General features: G+C 45.4%; 1 protein-coding gene across 4 annotated transcripts in view; it reads left to right on the top strand.

Annotated features, from left to right (window-relative positions):
* Nucleotides 1-13,316, top strand: part of arhgap21a (Rho GTPase activating protein 21a) — a 103,235-nt gene that overhangs the window by 36,275 nt on the left and 53,644 nt on the right. For all 4 annotated transcript variants that reach the window (XM_082970711.1, XM_082970709.1, XM_082970710.1 and 1 more), the window contains exon 3: nucleotides 10,572-10,763. In XM_082970711.1, coding sequence (XP_082826837.1) covers nucleotides 10,572-10,763 — 192 coding nt within the window. The remainder of the gene's footprint in view (nucleotides 1-10,571; nucleotides 10,764-13,316) is intronic.

The following is a 13,316-nucleotide window of genomic DNA, read 5'->3' as shown; positions in this document are numbered from 1 at the left end:
AAACCTTCATAGACAGGTCTTTCAGGCTCCTGGAAAACCTGAGCCAGTCAGTCTATACACAGGAAAGCCACATCCCATACATTTGCTCATTTGGGTCTGTCGGAGTGCCCTAGCTGCTTGAAACAGACGTTTGTGTATGCGTCAGTCTCTTGATTGACGATGACTGCAGAGACTCTCCACTGGGGAATATTGATACTTACGCACCATGATGTATTTTTATCTAGACGTATTGTTATTCGAAAGGGTCTGTTTTTCTTTGGAGTTCCCCTACCGTAAGTGCTGAATACATGTTACTTTCACTTCATAAGCAGTAGACTCCATTCCAGGCCCTTCTCCTCATTCTTTCATTTTTCACCTCTCTCCCTCATTGTGTGGCATATCCCTCGGGTGCAACTGTCTGAATGAGAACGTAATAATTAAACCTCATCTGCCAGTGCTTTTTTTTTTTTGACAAGGTGGGGGGGGGGGTCATCAGAAACATATTTGCCTCTTTTCTGGACGAGAGCAGCTGCTGCCGTGGAGTGAATGAGCGGCCAACTGAATGCATGATTGGCAGAGGCATTTGTCAGGAGGTGTCTGGGGAGCCCGAGGGACAATCAGCCAGATCAAGCAGGGGGTTCTATGGAACCAAGCTCGCTAATACAGCTTCCTCACGTGACCCTCCCCTGGCTGGAGGTCTTTGTTCCTCCCTCTTTCAGGGCTAATGTCCGACCGATGCAGCCTCTCTCCAGCCTACCCTACCGCCGTCTTTAAGGAAATCCCAATTCAGTTTCTTCTTCTACATGCCTAGACTGGAAGTTTGCCACTGTGTTTACATGTGGACAACCCAGATCGTATTCCAAGGCTGGGAGTTGTGTATGTTGTTGCAAGTGGAAAAGATATGATGCTCAAGTGCATAACTGTGTCATAACTGTGTCCTACAGATGAGTCATGCCAAGGGGAAATGTCTGGGTTTTCTTTTTCTAGAGTTGCTACATCATTACTTATTTTGATTTGAGTTTCTCTTCAAAATAAAGTTGTCATTGCCAGCTATCTCTTCTTCTTTCCTACCAAGGCAAATGCTGTCTTTTTTTTTTATATATATATTTTTTTACATTTTGTGGACTTTTCAGCAGTATCACTTGCCACCAAATTGTTTTGTCTCGTAAACACCAGCAGAATGAGAACCTGGATTGCCGAAGTGCCATTTGCGAGTTTTTATAGACGTGCCTAGCACTACTGTTTCCCCTTACATAAGCAGATAATTAGCAGCATTCTTATTTACAAACAGGTCTCTCTGACTAGTCCCAGCTAGAACCCTCTCCCTGCTCCCCTTGAGGAAAGTAGTCTTTCCAAGTAGCCCGTAATGCACACTCCCAGCCCTGGCACATGACTGATAAATTATATCCCCATATAAAGTACCTTACTCCGCCAATACCCCCTAAGATCAAGCAGACTTGGACGCTTATCTTGGCCTTACAACAAAACAAAATCTGGCAACAATATCAGCAGATCGTTTTCCTGGGATGCCAGGTTGGACATTTTATTGTGGGGCCAATGCCCCCTGGTGCCCCCCTAGGGCTGTATGAAGGCTTTTAGGGCTGTGGGTGTGTTTTGAGGGTAGGCTGTTCCTTGGCCCTCATTAGCTCCTCCTTTGTTACAGTAAGCCATACCTCATGGAGCCCAGATGCAGCATGTCTAGATTAAATCTCCCTTCCCACAAGGCGTCTTGAAAAGCTCTGTTGAATAGACCCTAATCCTCTTGCAGATTTTTCTTTTCTTCTCTTCACCCCCCCGACCCCTTCTCAAATTAATAGTTTTTGTTCTTGAGCCCCGATTTAGCTTTATTGTTCCCTATGTTTTTGAACACTGACCTCGTTCCGTTTGTTGCACATCAAACCTCCAGATAATCGGCTAATAAATATTTGTTTTCCAGCTAGATGGTTTGAGAGGATGTTTACATTTCAGCATCTGAAAGAAGTTGCAACCACTCAACACCTAAGATGGTTATTTGGTTATTCTCTGCACTTGCTACAGCCGGTGGTAATAGGCTGCACAGACAAATCAATTGTTAAAGCTTTAACAAGAGCAGCAAGGTATTGGGTTTCATTTGAAAACAGCGTAACATTTTGTAAAAGCAGAATATTTCAGTCATCAGAAATGGAACTCATTTTAGCAACTTTCTTTTGGCCCTCTTATTTTGACCGCCTGCAACCAATCCAAATCCACAAATTGGCCGGGCTTCTCTTGATTTTTATCACACCACTGATTTGGTTTCAGTTTACAAACCCATAATGGGGGGAGAACTCATAACAACATTTAAACCCCTTTTTTTTACATCCTTGTCTTTTCCCCTCCAACACTAGTCTGGTATTTCCCTTGGCCCCTGGTGCGATGTTGCGTGAACCCACAAGGCCATTGGCAGAGCTGTTGGCAGGGGGACTCACACTTCACTCACAGCTGTAGTATGAAGGGTCCGGAGTGAGAGAGTGGGGTAGGACGGGACAGGGAAATGACAGCAGCCCTATGTGTAAAGACCTATTATAAGTTCTAAAACAAACAAGCCTGAGCCCAGCTTCTCTGGTCAGTGAGTGAGAGGAGAACCTTTCGTACCAGTTGTTAGAATTTCATGGGAGACCGTGGCTACACTTGGAGTTAATTTTGTGGGCTGGTCCAAAAGGAAGCAGACTCTTTGTTTTTTGTGGAAATTGACAGCACTACTATTTTTCTCTTTTCCCATGGTCCCATAAATACTGTAAAAAGCTCCTATGAGATGGTGTTAATAGCCATGTCAGTTTGATAGTTCTAGTGTGGACACATACAGGCAGCCACCTGTTTGTATGCCCAACTACTATGACCCTGGTACTTCAGTCACTAGTCTTTTTCATTGTGTGTTGTTTGCAATAAATAAAGCCTAATTTTGAAGATTGTTGGTTTGAAAGTGGAAATGAAGTACTGCACGATGTTGAGCCCTTTTCTGAGGCACCTAACTTGGCATTCCAATTGTCTGCACCTTTTAGATTTGTATTACCCCTTTCATATACAGACAAAAATCAAACTTTTTTTACCGTACCATCTTCCTTATACCGTCTTCTGTTTATCAGAAAAGGGTACTGTGTAAAATGTCCAGTTGCAAGTTGATCTGTATAAAAGGAGGTAGACCTGCAAGAAAGTGGTAAATAAAGGGCTGTTTGAACGCGGGTCATATAAACCTAACGTTATATCATGTCTTCTGTCTGAAATGAGTAGGACTAGATGTTATGGGAGGATTCTAAAGCATTAGGCTCGTACAGGTAAATACCTGAGGGAGTGGATCTGTTTTGTGGAAGGCAGCACCTGCATTGCCCCAGGCCATGTTCACTCTTCTGTGTCTTAGGGTCTGTTTGGTGTCATGGCTTTGAAGGGTATTGTTTGGATGTGTGTGTTAGTGACCTATGAAAGCAAGTCTGAGAATCAGTGAAAGGCACGTCTACACATCAATTTGGTTGCTCTACAGCTTCTCGAGAGGATGACCTGAATAGTATCAATACTACTACTGCACTCAACTAGCCTGGTTCCAGATCGGTTTGCGCTGTCTCGCCAACTCCTTTGGTATCCAGGCTAGCGCTCAACGAGCCCAGGCATTAAAACACAACCTAACCTAAAATGCAGGAAGAGTACGTCCTATCCGGCACACTGCACTTAAGATAAAGCCCTTGCCAAGCCCTCCTGTGGGTTTGTTTACCATAACCCATTAAAAAAAGTGTCCGCATGGCACCCGGCTCTCCTCTTATGTAATCCCACTGGGGAAAGATGAAGGGAAAACGGGTTTGGATGGGGTGTGAAAATCGCTTGTAAAGACGATGGAATAAGCACACAGCCTTTGGAGTAAGGTGCTGACTTAAGAGATTATATAAATAGATTGAAAGTGTCTCTGTACTGTCATGTGAGCACTATGTCTGTGTGGAAAGGGCATACTTCTAAACATTGTGTCCAAATGGCCTTTACATTCACAGAGAATATGTGGTGGCTGCCTTGTGTGGTCCAACTTAACCATATCCACCCATGGACCTAGAAAACAATCCCAGTTATTTCTGTCCCTCAGATAGTAGGGATGGTTGCCTTTGTCCCCCCTACGCTAGAATGTGTCGTTTGTGGAATTTCTCTAGCGCTTAACCTGTGTTTGTGTGTTTTTGTTTATTCAGAATCAGGTGAAAAAGAGTGCGAGAGGAGAAGGGAGGGTTAAAAGAACTCATCTGGCCGCCCAGACAGATGTGTGTGTGTGTGTGTGCTTATGAGAGAGTGTGTGGTGGGTGGATGTGCTGGTGCGTCAGTCTGCCCCAGCTCTGCAACACTCTCCGCTGAGTGGAAACATCATGTGGCTGTGGGAAGCACAGAGGAACAGCCCAGCTTCCCAACACTGAGAACAGACCGAGCTGGGAACAGGGGGAAGTAAAAAGGAAACTCAGAGTAACAAAGACTGAGACGCTAGTGAGACCATCTCAGAGCAGAAGAGGAGAGCTCCACTGCCTGGCTTCCTTCTTTTTCTTTGACGGATATAAAGCCGTATTGCTGGCTATGCCATGCTGGCCCAGAGGAACGGGGGCGTCTCCGCCGGGAGCTGTGTGACTACGGTGCCCCTGAAGGATTGCCCTGACCTGGTGGATCTGCTGGATGTAGAGGTGGACTGTTCTCCCTCGACAGGGGACTGTCCCTGGGCTCGTCTGGCCGGTTTTGAAGGCTGCCTGTCGGAGCCCTACTGCCTGTGGTTCCAGCTGCTAGCCCAGGCTTACTGGGGGGACGTGGAGCTAGGCCTCAGGGGGGAAACAGACAGGAGAGTGTCCTGGGGCAGACTCCAAGAAGCATCCAGGAGGAACTGTGTTCGTTCCAGGGTAAGGCGCAGCTTTCGGAGGACTTTTCGAGTTCACCCTAATGCCTTTCTGATTGCATAAAGAGTTTGATTACAAATCCTGTGTTTGAAAGCAAGTAGTGGGCTCTTTTAGTAGAGAACCGTTGGCAGTGCGTTATTGAGTTGTAATACGTTGACCTGTGCTGAAATATGTGCCCAGGCAGTATCAGTGGCTTGCAGCTAAGCGTATTGTGTAACATAGTAAGGATTTGTGAGGGGTGGGGGGGCAACACCGTGTGTTGTCTCAGGAATGTCGCGTGCCTCATCCCTTGCTCCAGTGGCTGGGTAGTACTGTTTTACTGACCGGTCTTTTGTAATGCTTCCGATGGTCAATTCTGAAAGACTGAAAGGACAGCGATATATTTAGGGGATAATAGCTGTATTTCCACCAGTTATCAATGCGGCATGGATTTATTTTTGGATCTGTACTCTAAGCATATCAGTACAGTACTTATTTCTTTTAGATTTATATTATTATTATTATTGTCGTTCGTTGGAATAATTCAGTTTATTGTTTTGGGCAAGGGGAGCACAACGCTATATTTTCCTATGCTGTGAATGTCATGTGTAGTTGCAATGGCCTGTGGTCAGAGGGGAAGCCATTAAGCTAACCGCACCAGTGTGACTCACTATGGCCTAGGAGGACTGTGAGGAGAGACTGAGTCGACAGGTATTGGACACACAACTACACAGCTGACATACAAATGCACAGCACCCACATGGCAAGTAGCTATAGGCTATTTTCCGACATCACATTCAAATCTATATTTAATGGCTGTTGCTGATTGGTGCAGCAGAGAGGGATTCCTAAGCGGAGGTGTTGACAGTTTTGAACCTGTGCTGATGGGGAATGCCTGTGTAGATGCCTCACATGACTGTGTCGGATATGAAGGGGAGTTCTTAGCCAACTAGTCCCAAGTGACACTTTTTTCAGGGTGTGGTGGGATGCTATAATACCTCATGAATGTGATCCCCATTCCTACCCTCTTCACTCAAAATGGCAGTCAGCAAGGTGTGTAAAGCTACGTGCAAAGAACTTTGGAATTAGTCCGATTTAGTTGTTTGAGGGTTAGCTAATCCTCATTGCTTTGGTTTCTTTCACTATGACTGCAGTGCCAGCCACAGTCCTGGACGCCCTGCTCCCTGTTCTGCATTGCTGCCTCTCCTCTCCTTTTCTATAATTCAACATGTTAAATATAGAGATGGAAAAGTGTGTGTGGGAATGGTCTTGTTCTTCTATTGTTATGGGGACCTGAAATCCCCTAAAGTCCCCACAAGGATAGTAAAACAATGAATATTCTCAAAGGCTATTTTAAGCTCAGGGTTTAGGTTTAAGGTTAGAATTAGGGTTAAGTATTAAGGTTACATTTAGGGATTAAGGTTCGGGTTGGGGTTTAGGGAAAATAGTATTTTGAATGGAAATAAATGTTAGGTCCCCATGAGGATAGAAAAACAAGTGTGTGTTGGTGTGTCCGCAAGTGTTTCTATGCAGAGCTGCGGGGTCGCAGTGATCTCACCAGGCCCACAGTTATACAGGCCCAGCCCATTCTCTTGAGGCTCCTACATCTGCTGTAGACACACACACACACACACACACACACACAGAGGTGTGGTGGGGAGAGCGTAAGGGAGGACAGAGAGAGAGGGGAAAGCTTAAAGAAAGAGGAGGGGAGGCAGTGTTTTCGCACTGGAGAAGAAGGAAAAAACAACCTCTGCTCATAACCTGTGGAGAAAGCTGGGCTGAGGTTGCAGCGAGGACTGTTTGGCAGGCCCGTGGTTGGCCCGTAGACACTGCGGTGCTGTCAATGGCGACCACAAACGCACACCCTGTGGCGGTGTGGGCTGAGCGAACCATCAGTTTGATAATGAATCTGACATAAGTCTTACGGCGCAGACAGTATACGAGGCAGGCAGGAGGACATCGTGTGGCTTTCTCGTTGACTTTGGGTTGTGAAATACTGTAGTGCTTTTTGGAATTTATGTGATAAGAAGGTCAGGGGATTCTTTATGTGGTGTTGTACATGCCTGTGATGCATACCAGACAGGATAGATTACAGTGTAGGTTATTGTGTGTGTGTCTGTGTGACGTCATGTTCAGGAAAAGAGTGTCTCTTATAAGTAGGCTGGGGTGAATCACTGTTTTCTCTGTGGTTACCGTTGCCATGATATATGTTTGAGACTGGTGGAAATCCCTGTTTCGTGTGCACAGTTTAGTTCCATCTACAACAGTGTACGAATGATTTGTTGCGGACGGAGCTGTGGCACGTAGCCTTAATGGATCTGACAACCGGCTCTGTTATGAGAAAATAAACGAAAGTGTGTTGAGCAGGATGTGAGCCTTTTCAGTGTTCCTGGATGTTGGAGCTCTGTCTTGCACTCAACAGCATCCAAAAGTTTGTCATTATACAAAATGGCATTCCACTGCTATTCAACCCAGCCAGCGCCAATCTCTTGTTGCGTCAAGGTGTGATGTATTCGCCTACCATGAATTCAATTGGAATAGGCTTAGCCGCTCTCTGATGACAGCACTGAACACAAAGTATACAAGTAATTCCTCACGAAACCTAGGCCAAAAAAAAACGTGATTTTGGGGGATTTACACAAAATATAATCCATAGAATAGCCCTTTGGAGGAACGATTGACATACTGTATATTTGACATTTTGTGTGTATAATTGATCAAAGTTGGAATATTTATTACATTTTGGCTTTACCCAGGCCTCCTTTAAAACTCCTGAGCCATGCCCTGCCCCTGAATGAACTCTTGTTTACTTTCTTACCTTCCTGAGCGCTCGGTAGAACCGTAGCCATGTCAACAAACTGAATATTATTCTATTTCACGTAACTCCGCTTGATTTAGCCAAATGAACTCTCACTCTGTCAGATAAACAAGGTGAGAGAACAAGATAAATGTGTTGCCATTGGCTGCTGTTTTATCCCCGAAAACAGAGCACTCTTTGTTTGAAATAAAGCTTCTTTACTGTCTTCAGTGACAAGGAGCACATTGAGAGTAGCCTGGTACAAGATGTAATGGGGATTTGATGCCATGTGCTCATCACTTGTAAATTGTGGCCTTGTGAATCTGATGACTGTACTGTTAAGATTGATTATGTCATCACTACTGAAGGTCTCCTATTGGGAGACCGGAATGACACTGGACTTGTTCATGTTCTCCTATCTGACCAGGCCCTAAAGTCTAAATATTATAGGTGTGCTTCTGAGGTCATGTCTGACAGTGTTGCCATTTCTCCCTCTTTTTATTTTATTTATTTCACCTTTATTTAACCAGGTAGGCCAGTTGAGAACAAGTTCTCATTTACAACTGCAACCTGGCCAAGATAAAGCAAAGTTGTGTGATTTAAAAACACCACAGAGTTACACATAAGCAAACGTACAGTCAGTAACACAATAGAAAAATCTATGTAGGTTGTGTGCATATGTAGGGAGGTAAGGCAATAAATAGGCCATAGAGGCGAAATAATTACAATTTAGCATTAACACTGGAGTGATAGATGTGCAGATGATGATGTGCAAGCAGAGAACTGGAAGGAAAGGCGGCCAAAAGAAGTGTTGGCTTTGGGGATGACAAGTGAAATATACCTGCTGGAGCGTGTGCTATGGGTGGCTGTTGCTATGGTGACCAGTGAGCTGAGATGAGGCTGGGCTTTACCTAGCAAAGACTTATAGATGACCTGGAGCCAGTGGGTTTGGTGACGAATATGGACTGTAGCGAGGGCCAGCCAACGAGAGCATACAGGTCGCAGTGGTGGGTAGTATATGGGGCTTTGACAACACGGATGGCACTATGATAGACTACATCCAGTTTGCTGAGTAGAGTGTTGGAAGCTATTTTGTAAATGACATCGCCGAAGTCAAGGATCGGTAGGATAGTCAGTTTTACGAGGGTATGTTTTGCAGCATGAGTGAAGGAGGCTTTGTCTTTCTGCTGCATCCTTCACGGTTTCAATCCATTCAAAACCCCTTCTCCCTCTAGGATGATAATAGAGGAAAAGGGTAGTCTAAGGCCACTTCCAGATAATGTTTTCTTCTGTAACTGAATTGGTAATGAGCTTACTTTACATTAACAGAAGTATGTAAGTGGAAAACGTGTGAATCTACTTGTCCTACATTGAGTGGATTATCTCAAAGGTACAGTGAGGGGGGGGGGGAAATATTTGATCCCCTGCTGATTTTGTACGTTTGCCCACTGACAATGTTATAAAATGATTTGCATTTTAATGAGGGAAATAAGTATTTGACCCCTCTGCAAAACATGACTTAGTACTTGGTGGCAAAACCCTTGTTGGCAATCACAGAGGTCAGATGTTTCTTGTAGTTGGCCACCAGGTTTGCACACATCTCAGGAGGGATTTTGTCCCACTTCTCTTTGCAGATCTTCTACAAGTCATTAAGGTTTCGAGGCTGACGTTTGGCAACTCGAACCTTCAGCTCCCTCCACAGATTTTCTATAGGATTAAGGTCTGGAGACTGGCTAGGCCACTCCAGGACCTTAATGTGCTTCTTCTTGAGCCACTCCTTTGTTGCCTTGGCCGTGTGTTTTGGGTCATTGTCATGCTGGAATACCCATCCACGACCCATTTTCAATGCCCTGGCTGAGGGAAGGAGGTTCTCACCCAAGATTTGATGGTACATGGCCCCGTCCATCGTCCCTTTGATGCGGTGAAGTTGTCCTGTCCCCTTAGTAGAAAAACACCCCCAAAGCATAATGTTTCCACCTCCATGTTTGACGGTGGGGATGGTGTTCTTGGGGTCATAGGCAGCATTCCTCCTCCTCCAAACACGGCGAGTTGAGTTGATGCCAAAGAGCTCCATTTTGGTCTCATCTGACCACAACACTTGTCCTCTGAATCATTCAGATGTTCATTGGCAAACTTCAGACGGGCATGTATATGTGCTTTCTTGAGCAGGGGGAACTTGCGGGCGCTGCAGGATTTCAGTCCTTCACGGCGTAGAGTGTTACCAATTGTTTTCTTGGTGACTATGGTCCCAGCTGCCTTGAGATCATTGACAAGATCCTCCCGTGTAGTTCTGGGCTGATTCCTCACCGTTCTCATGATCATTGCAACTCCACGAGGTGAGATCTTGCATGGAGCCCCAGGCCGAGAGAGATTGACAGTTCTTTTGTGTTTCTTCCATTTGGCGAATAATCGCACCAACTGTTGTCACCTTCTCACCAAGCTGCTTAGCGATGGTCTTGTAGCCCATTCCAGCCTTGTGTAGGTCTACAATCTTGTCCCTGATGTCCTTGGAGAGGTCTTTGGTCTTGACCATGGTGGAGAGTTTGGAATCTGATTGATTGATTGCTTCTGTAGATGGGTGTCTTTTATACAGGTAACAAGCTGCGATTAGGAGCACTCCCTTTAAGAGTGTGCTCCTAATCTCAGCTCGTTACCTGTATAAAAGACACCTGGGAGACAGAAATTTTTCTGATTGAGAGGGGGTCAAATACTTATTTCCCTCATTAAAATGCAAATCAATTTCTAACATTTTTGACATGCGTTTTTCTGGATTTTTTTGTTGTTATTCTGTCTCTCACTGTTCAAATAAACCTACCATTAAATTGATAGACTGATCCTTTTTGTCAGTGGGCAAACGTACAAAATCAGCAGGGGATCAAATACTTTTTCCCCTCACTGTAACAATAACCACATTAAAAGTTTATCTCTCCCTCTGTTTCTCTCAGGCTAAACAGAAGGATGGGCGTGACCAGAGCGAGGCATCTGCGACGGGGTCCCCGGTTGGGGCGGAAGAGGAGCCCTTCTCCTGGCCGGGCCCCAAGACACTCCGGCTGCAGCGCACTACACAGGGCTTCGGCTTCACGTTGCGCCACTTCATCGTCTACCCGCCAGAGTCAGCCGTCCACTCTTCCCTCAAGGTGAGAACATCATGACCGCACTCAGGCAACCTTAGTGAACATACAGTGCATTTGGAAAGTATTCAGACCCATGACTTTTTCCACATTTTATGTTACAGCCTTATTCTAAAATGGATAAAAAATGTAAAAAAAATCCTCACCAATCTACACACAATACCCAATAATGACAAAGCGAAAATGGGTTTTCAGACATTTTTTTCAAATACATAAAAAATGAAAAACAGACACCTTATTTAAATAAGTATTCAGGCCATTTGCTATGAGACTTGAACTTTAGCTCAGGTGCATCCTGTTTCCATTGATCATCCGTGAGAAGTTTCTACATCTTGATTGGAGTCCACTTGATTTGGACATGATTTGAACAAGCGCACACCTGTCTATATAAGGTCCCACAGTTGACAGTGCATGTCAGAGCAAAACCCAAGCCATGAGGTCGAAGGAATTGTCCGTAGAGCTTATAGACAGGATTGTGTTGCGGCACAGGTCTGGGGAATGGTACCAACAAATGTCTGCAGCATTGAAGGTCCCCAAGAACACAGTGGCCTCCATCATTCTTAAATGGAAGAAGTTTGGAACGACCAAGAGCTGGCCACCCTGAGGAATCGGGGGAGAAGGGCCTCGGTTAGGGAGGTGACCAAGAACCCGATGGTCACTCTGACAGAGCTCCAGACTTCCTCTGTGGAGATGGGAGAACCTTCCAGAAGGACAACCATCTCTGCAGCACTCTACCAATCAGGCCTTTATGGTAGAGTGGCCAGATGAAAGTCACATAATACCCCGCTTGGAGTTAGCCAAAAGCTAAAGGATTCTCTGGTCTGATGAAACCAAGATTGAACTCTGGCCTGAATGCCAAGTGTCACGTCTGGAGGAAACCTGGCACCGTCCCTACGGTGAAGCATGGTGGTGGAAGCATCATGTTGTGGGGATGTTTTTCAGTGGCAGGGACTGGAAGACTAGTCAGGATCGAAGGAAAGATGAACAGAATAAAGTACAGAGATTCTTATTGAAAACCTGCTCCAGAGAACTCAGGACCTCAGACTGGGGCAAAGGTTCACCTTCCAACAGGACGACCCTAAGCACACAGCTGAGACAATGCAGGAGTGGCTTCAGGACACTTCTCTGAATGTCCTTGAGTGGCCCAGCCCAGAGTGATGAAGGCGAGTGATGAAGCACGTAAAAAATTCTGTTCTCAGTTGCAACACTCACTACTGAGTTCCCAACTGGGAAAGGGGGATACCTAGTCAGTTGTACAACTGAATGCATTCAACTGAAATGTCTTCCTCATTTAACCCAACCCCTCTGAATCTGAGAGGTGCGGAGGGCTGCCTTAATTGACATCCACGTCTTCGGCACCGGGGAACAGAACAACATAGTTTTACCTTGTCAGCTTGGGGATTTGATCCAGCAACCTTTCAGTTACTGACCCAACGCTCCTACCCGCCAGGCTACCTGCCTCTGGAAGCAAAGTCAGCCACTATAACTGGTCTTCGCGACCTTCATGAAAAGGGTTTCCATGACTGAGCAGCCACACACACACAATGCCAAGCGTCGGTTAGAGTGGTGTAAAGCTCGCCGACATTGGACTCTCTTCACAATCTGGCAGTCCGACAGACTAACCTGGGTTTGGCGGATGCCAGGAGAACGGTACCTGCCCCAATGCATAGTGCCATTGTTGGAGGAGGAATAACAGTCTGGGGCAGTTTTTCATGGTTTGGGCTTTAGGCCCCTTAGTTCCAGTGAAGGGACATCTTAACGCTACAGCATACAATGACATTGTAGACGATTCCGTGGCAACAGTTTGGGAAGGCCCTTTCCTGTTTCACCATGACAGTGCCCTGTGCACAAAGCGAGGTCCATACAGATGGTTTGTCTAGATCGGTGTGGAAGAACTTGACTGACCTGCACAGAGCCCTGACCTCAACCCCAGCGAACACCTTTGGGATGAATTGGAATACCGACTGTGGCCTAGGCCTAATTGCCCAACCAGTGCTCATCCTCACTAATGCTTTTGTGGCTGAATGGAAGCAAGTCCCTGCAGCATTATTATATTAATGCCCATGATTTTGGAATGAGATGTTCGCCGAGCAGGTGTCCTTACTTTTGGCCATGTAGTGTATATACTCTACATGTTTTTATATTTGACCTTTTATTTAAACAGGGAGTCACCATTGAGACCAGGGTCTCTTTCACAAGGGAGCCTGCACATAAAATTCATAGACCAATAATACTGTACAACTTACATTCAACCATATTTATATAATATTAATCATCAACTAATATGGACCAATTTGTAGAGGAAGACTGGGTTACAGTTGTCAGTTTCCTACAACACTGACATTCACCAATATCTGGTGGTGTACAACAGTGTTTTGTAGTGTAGTCTCATTTTACCTGGGAAGCGAGCCAGAAACACCAACTGAATAACATCAACATTATGCTGCTCCGTGCATTTAATCCTGCTGTCCCAGCAGTTCCTGTCTTAATGGGCCGCCGTTCCACGGTTTTCAGTAAATACCGAAATACTCAACCTCTTCTAGTGGGATAGTGCTTCCG

This window comes from Salmo salar, chromosome 29, assembly GCF_965601325.2.
Source record: "Salmo salar chromosome 29, fSalSal1, whole genome shotgun sequence".
Taxonomy (NCBI): Eukaryota; Metazoa; Chordata; class Actinopteri; order Salmoniformes; family Salmonidae; genus Salmo; species Salmo salar.
This window is presented reverse-complemented; position numbering and strand designations above follow the sequence as displayed.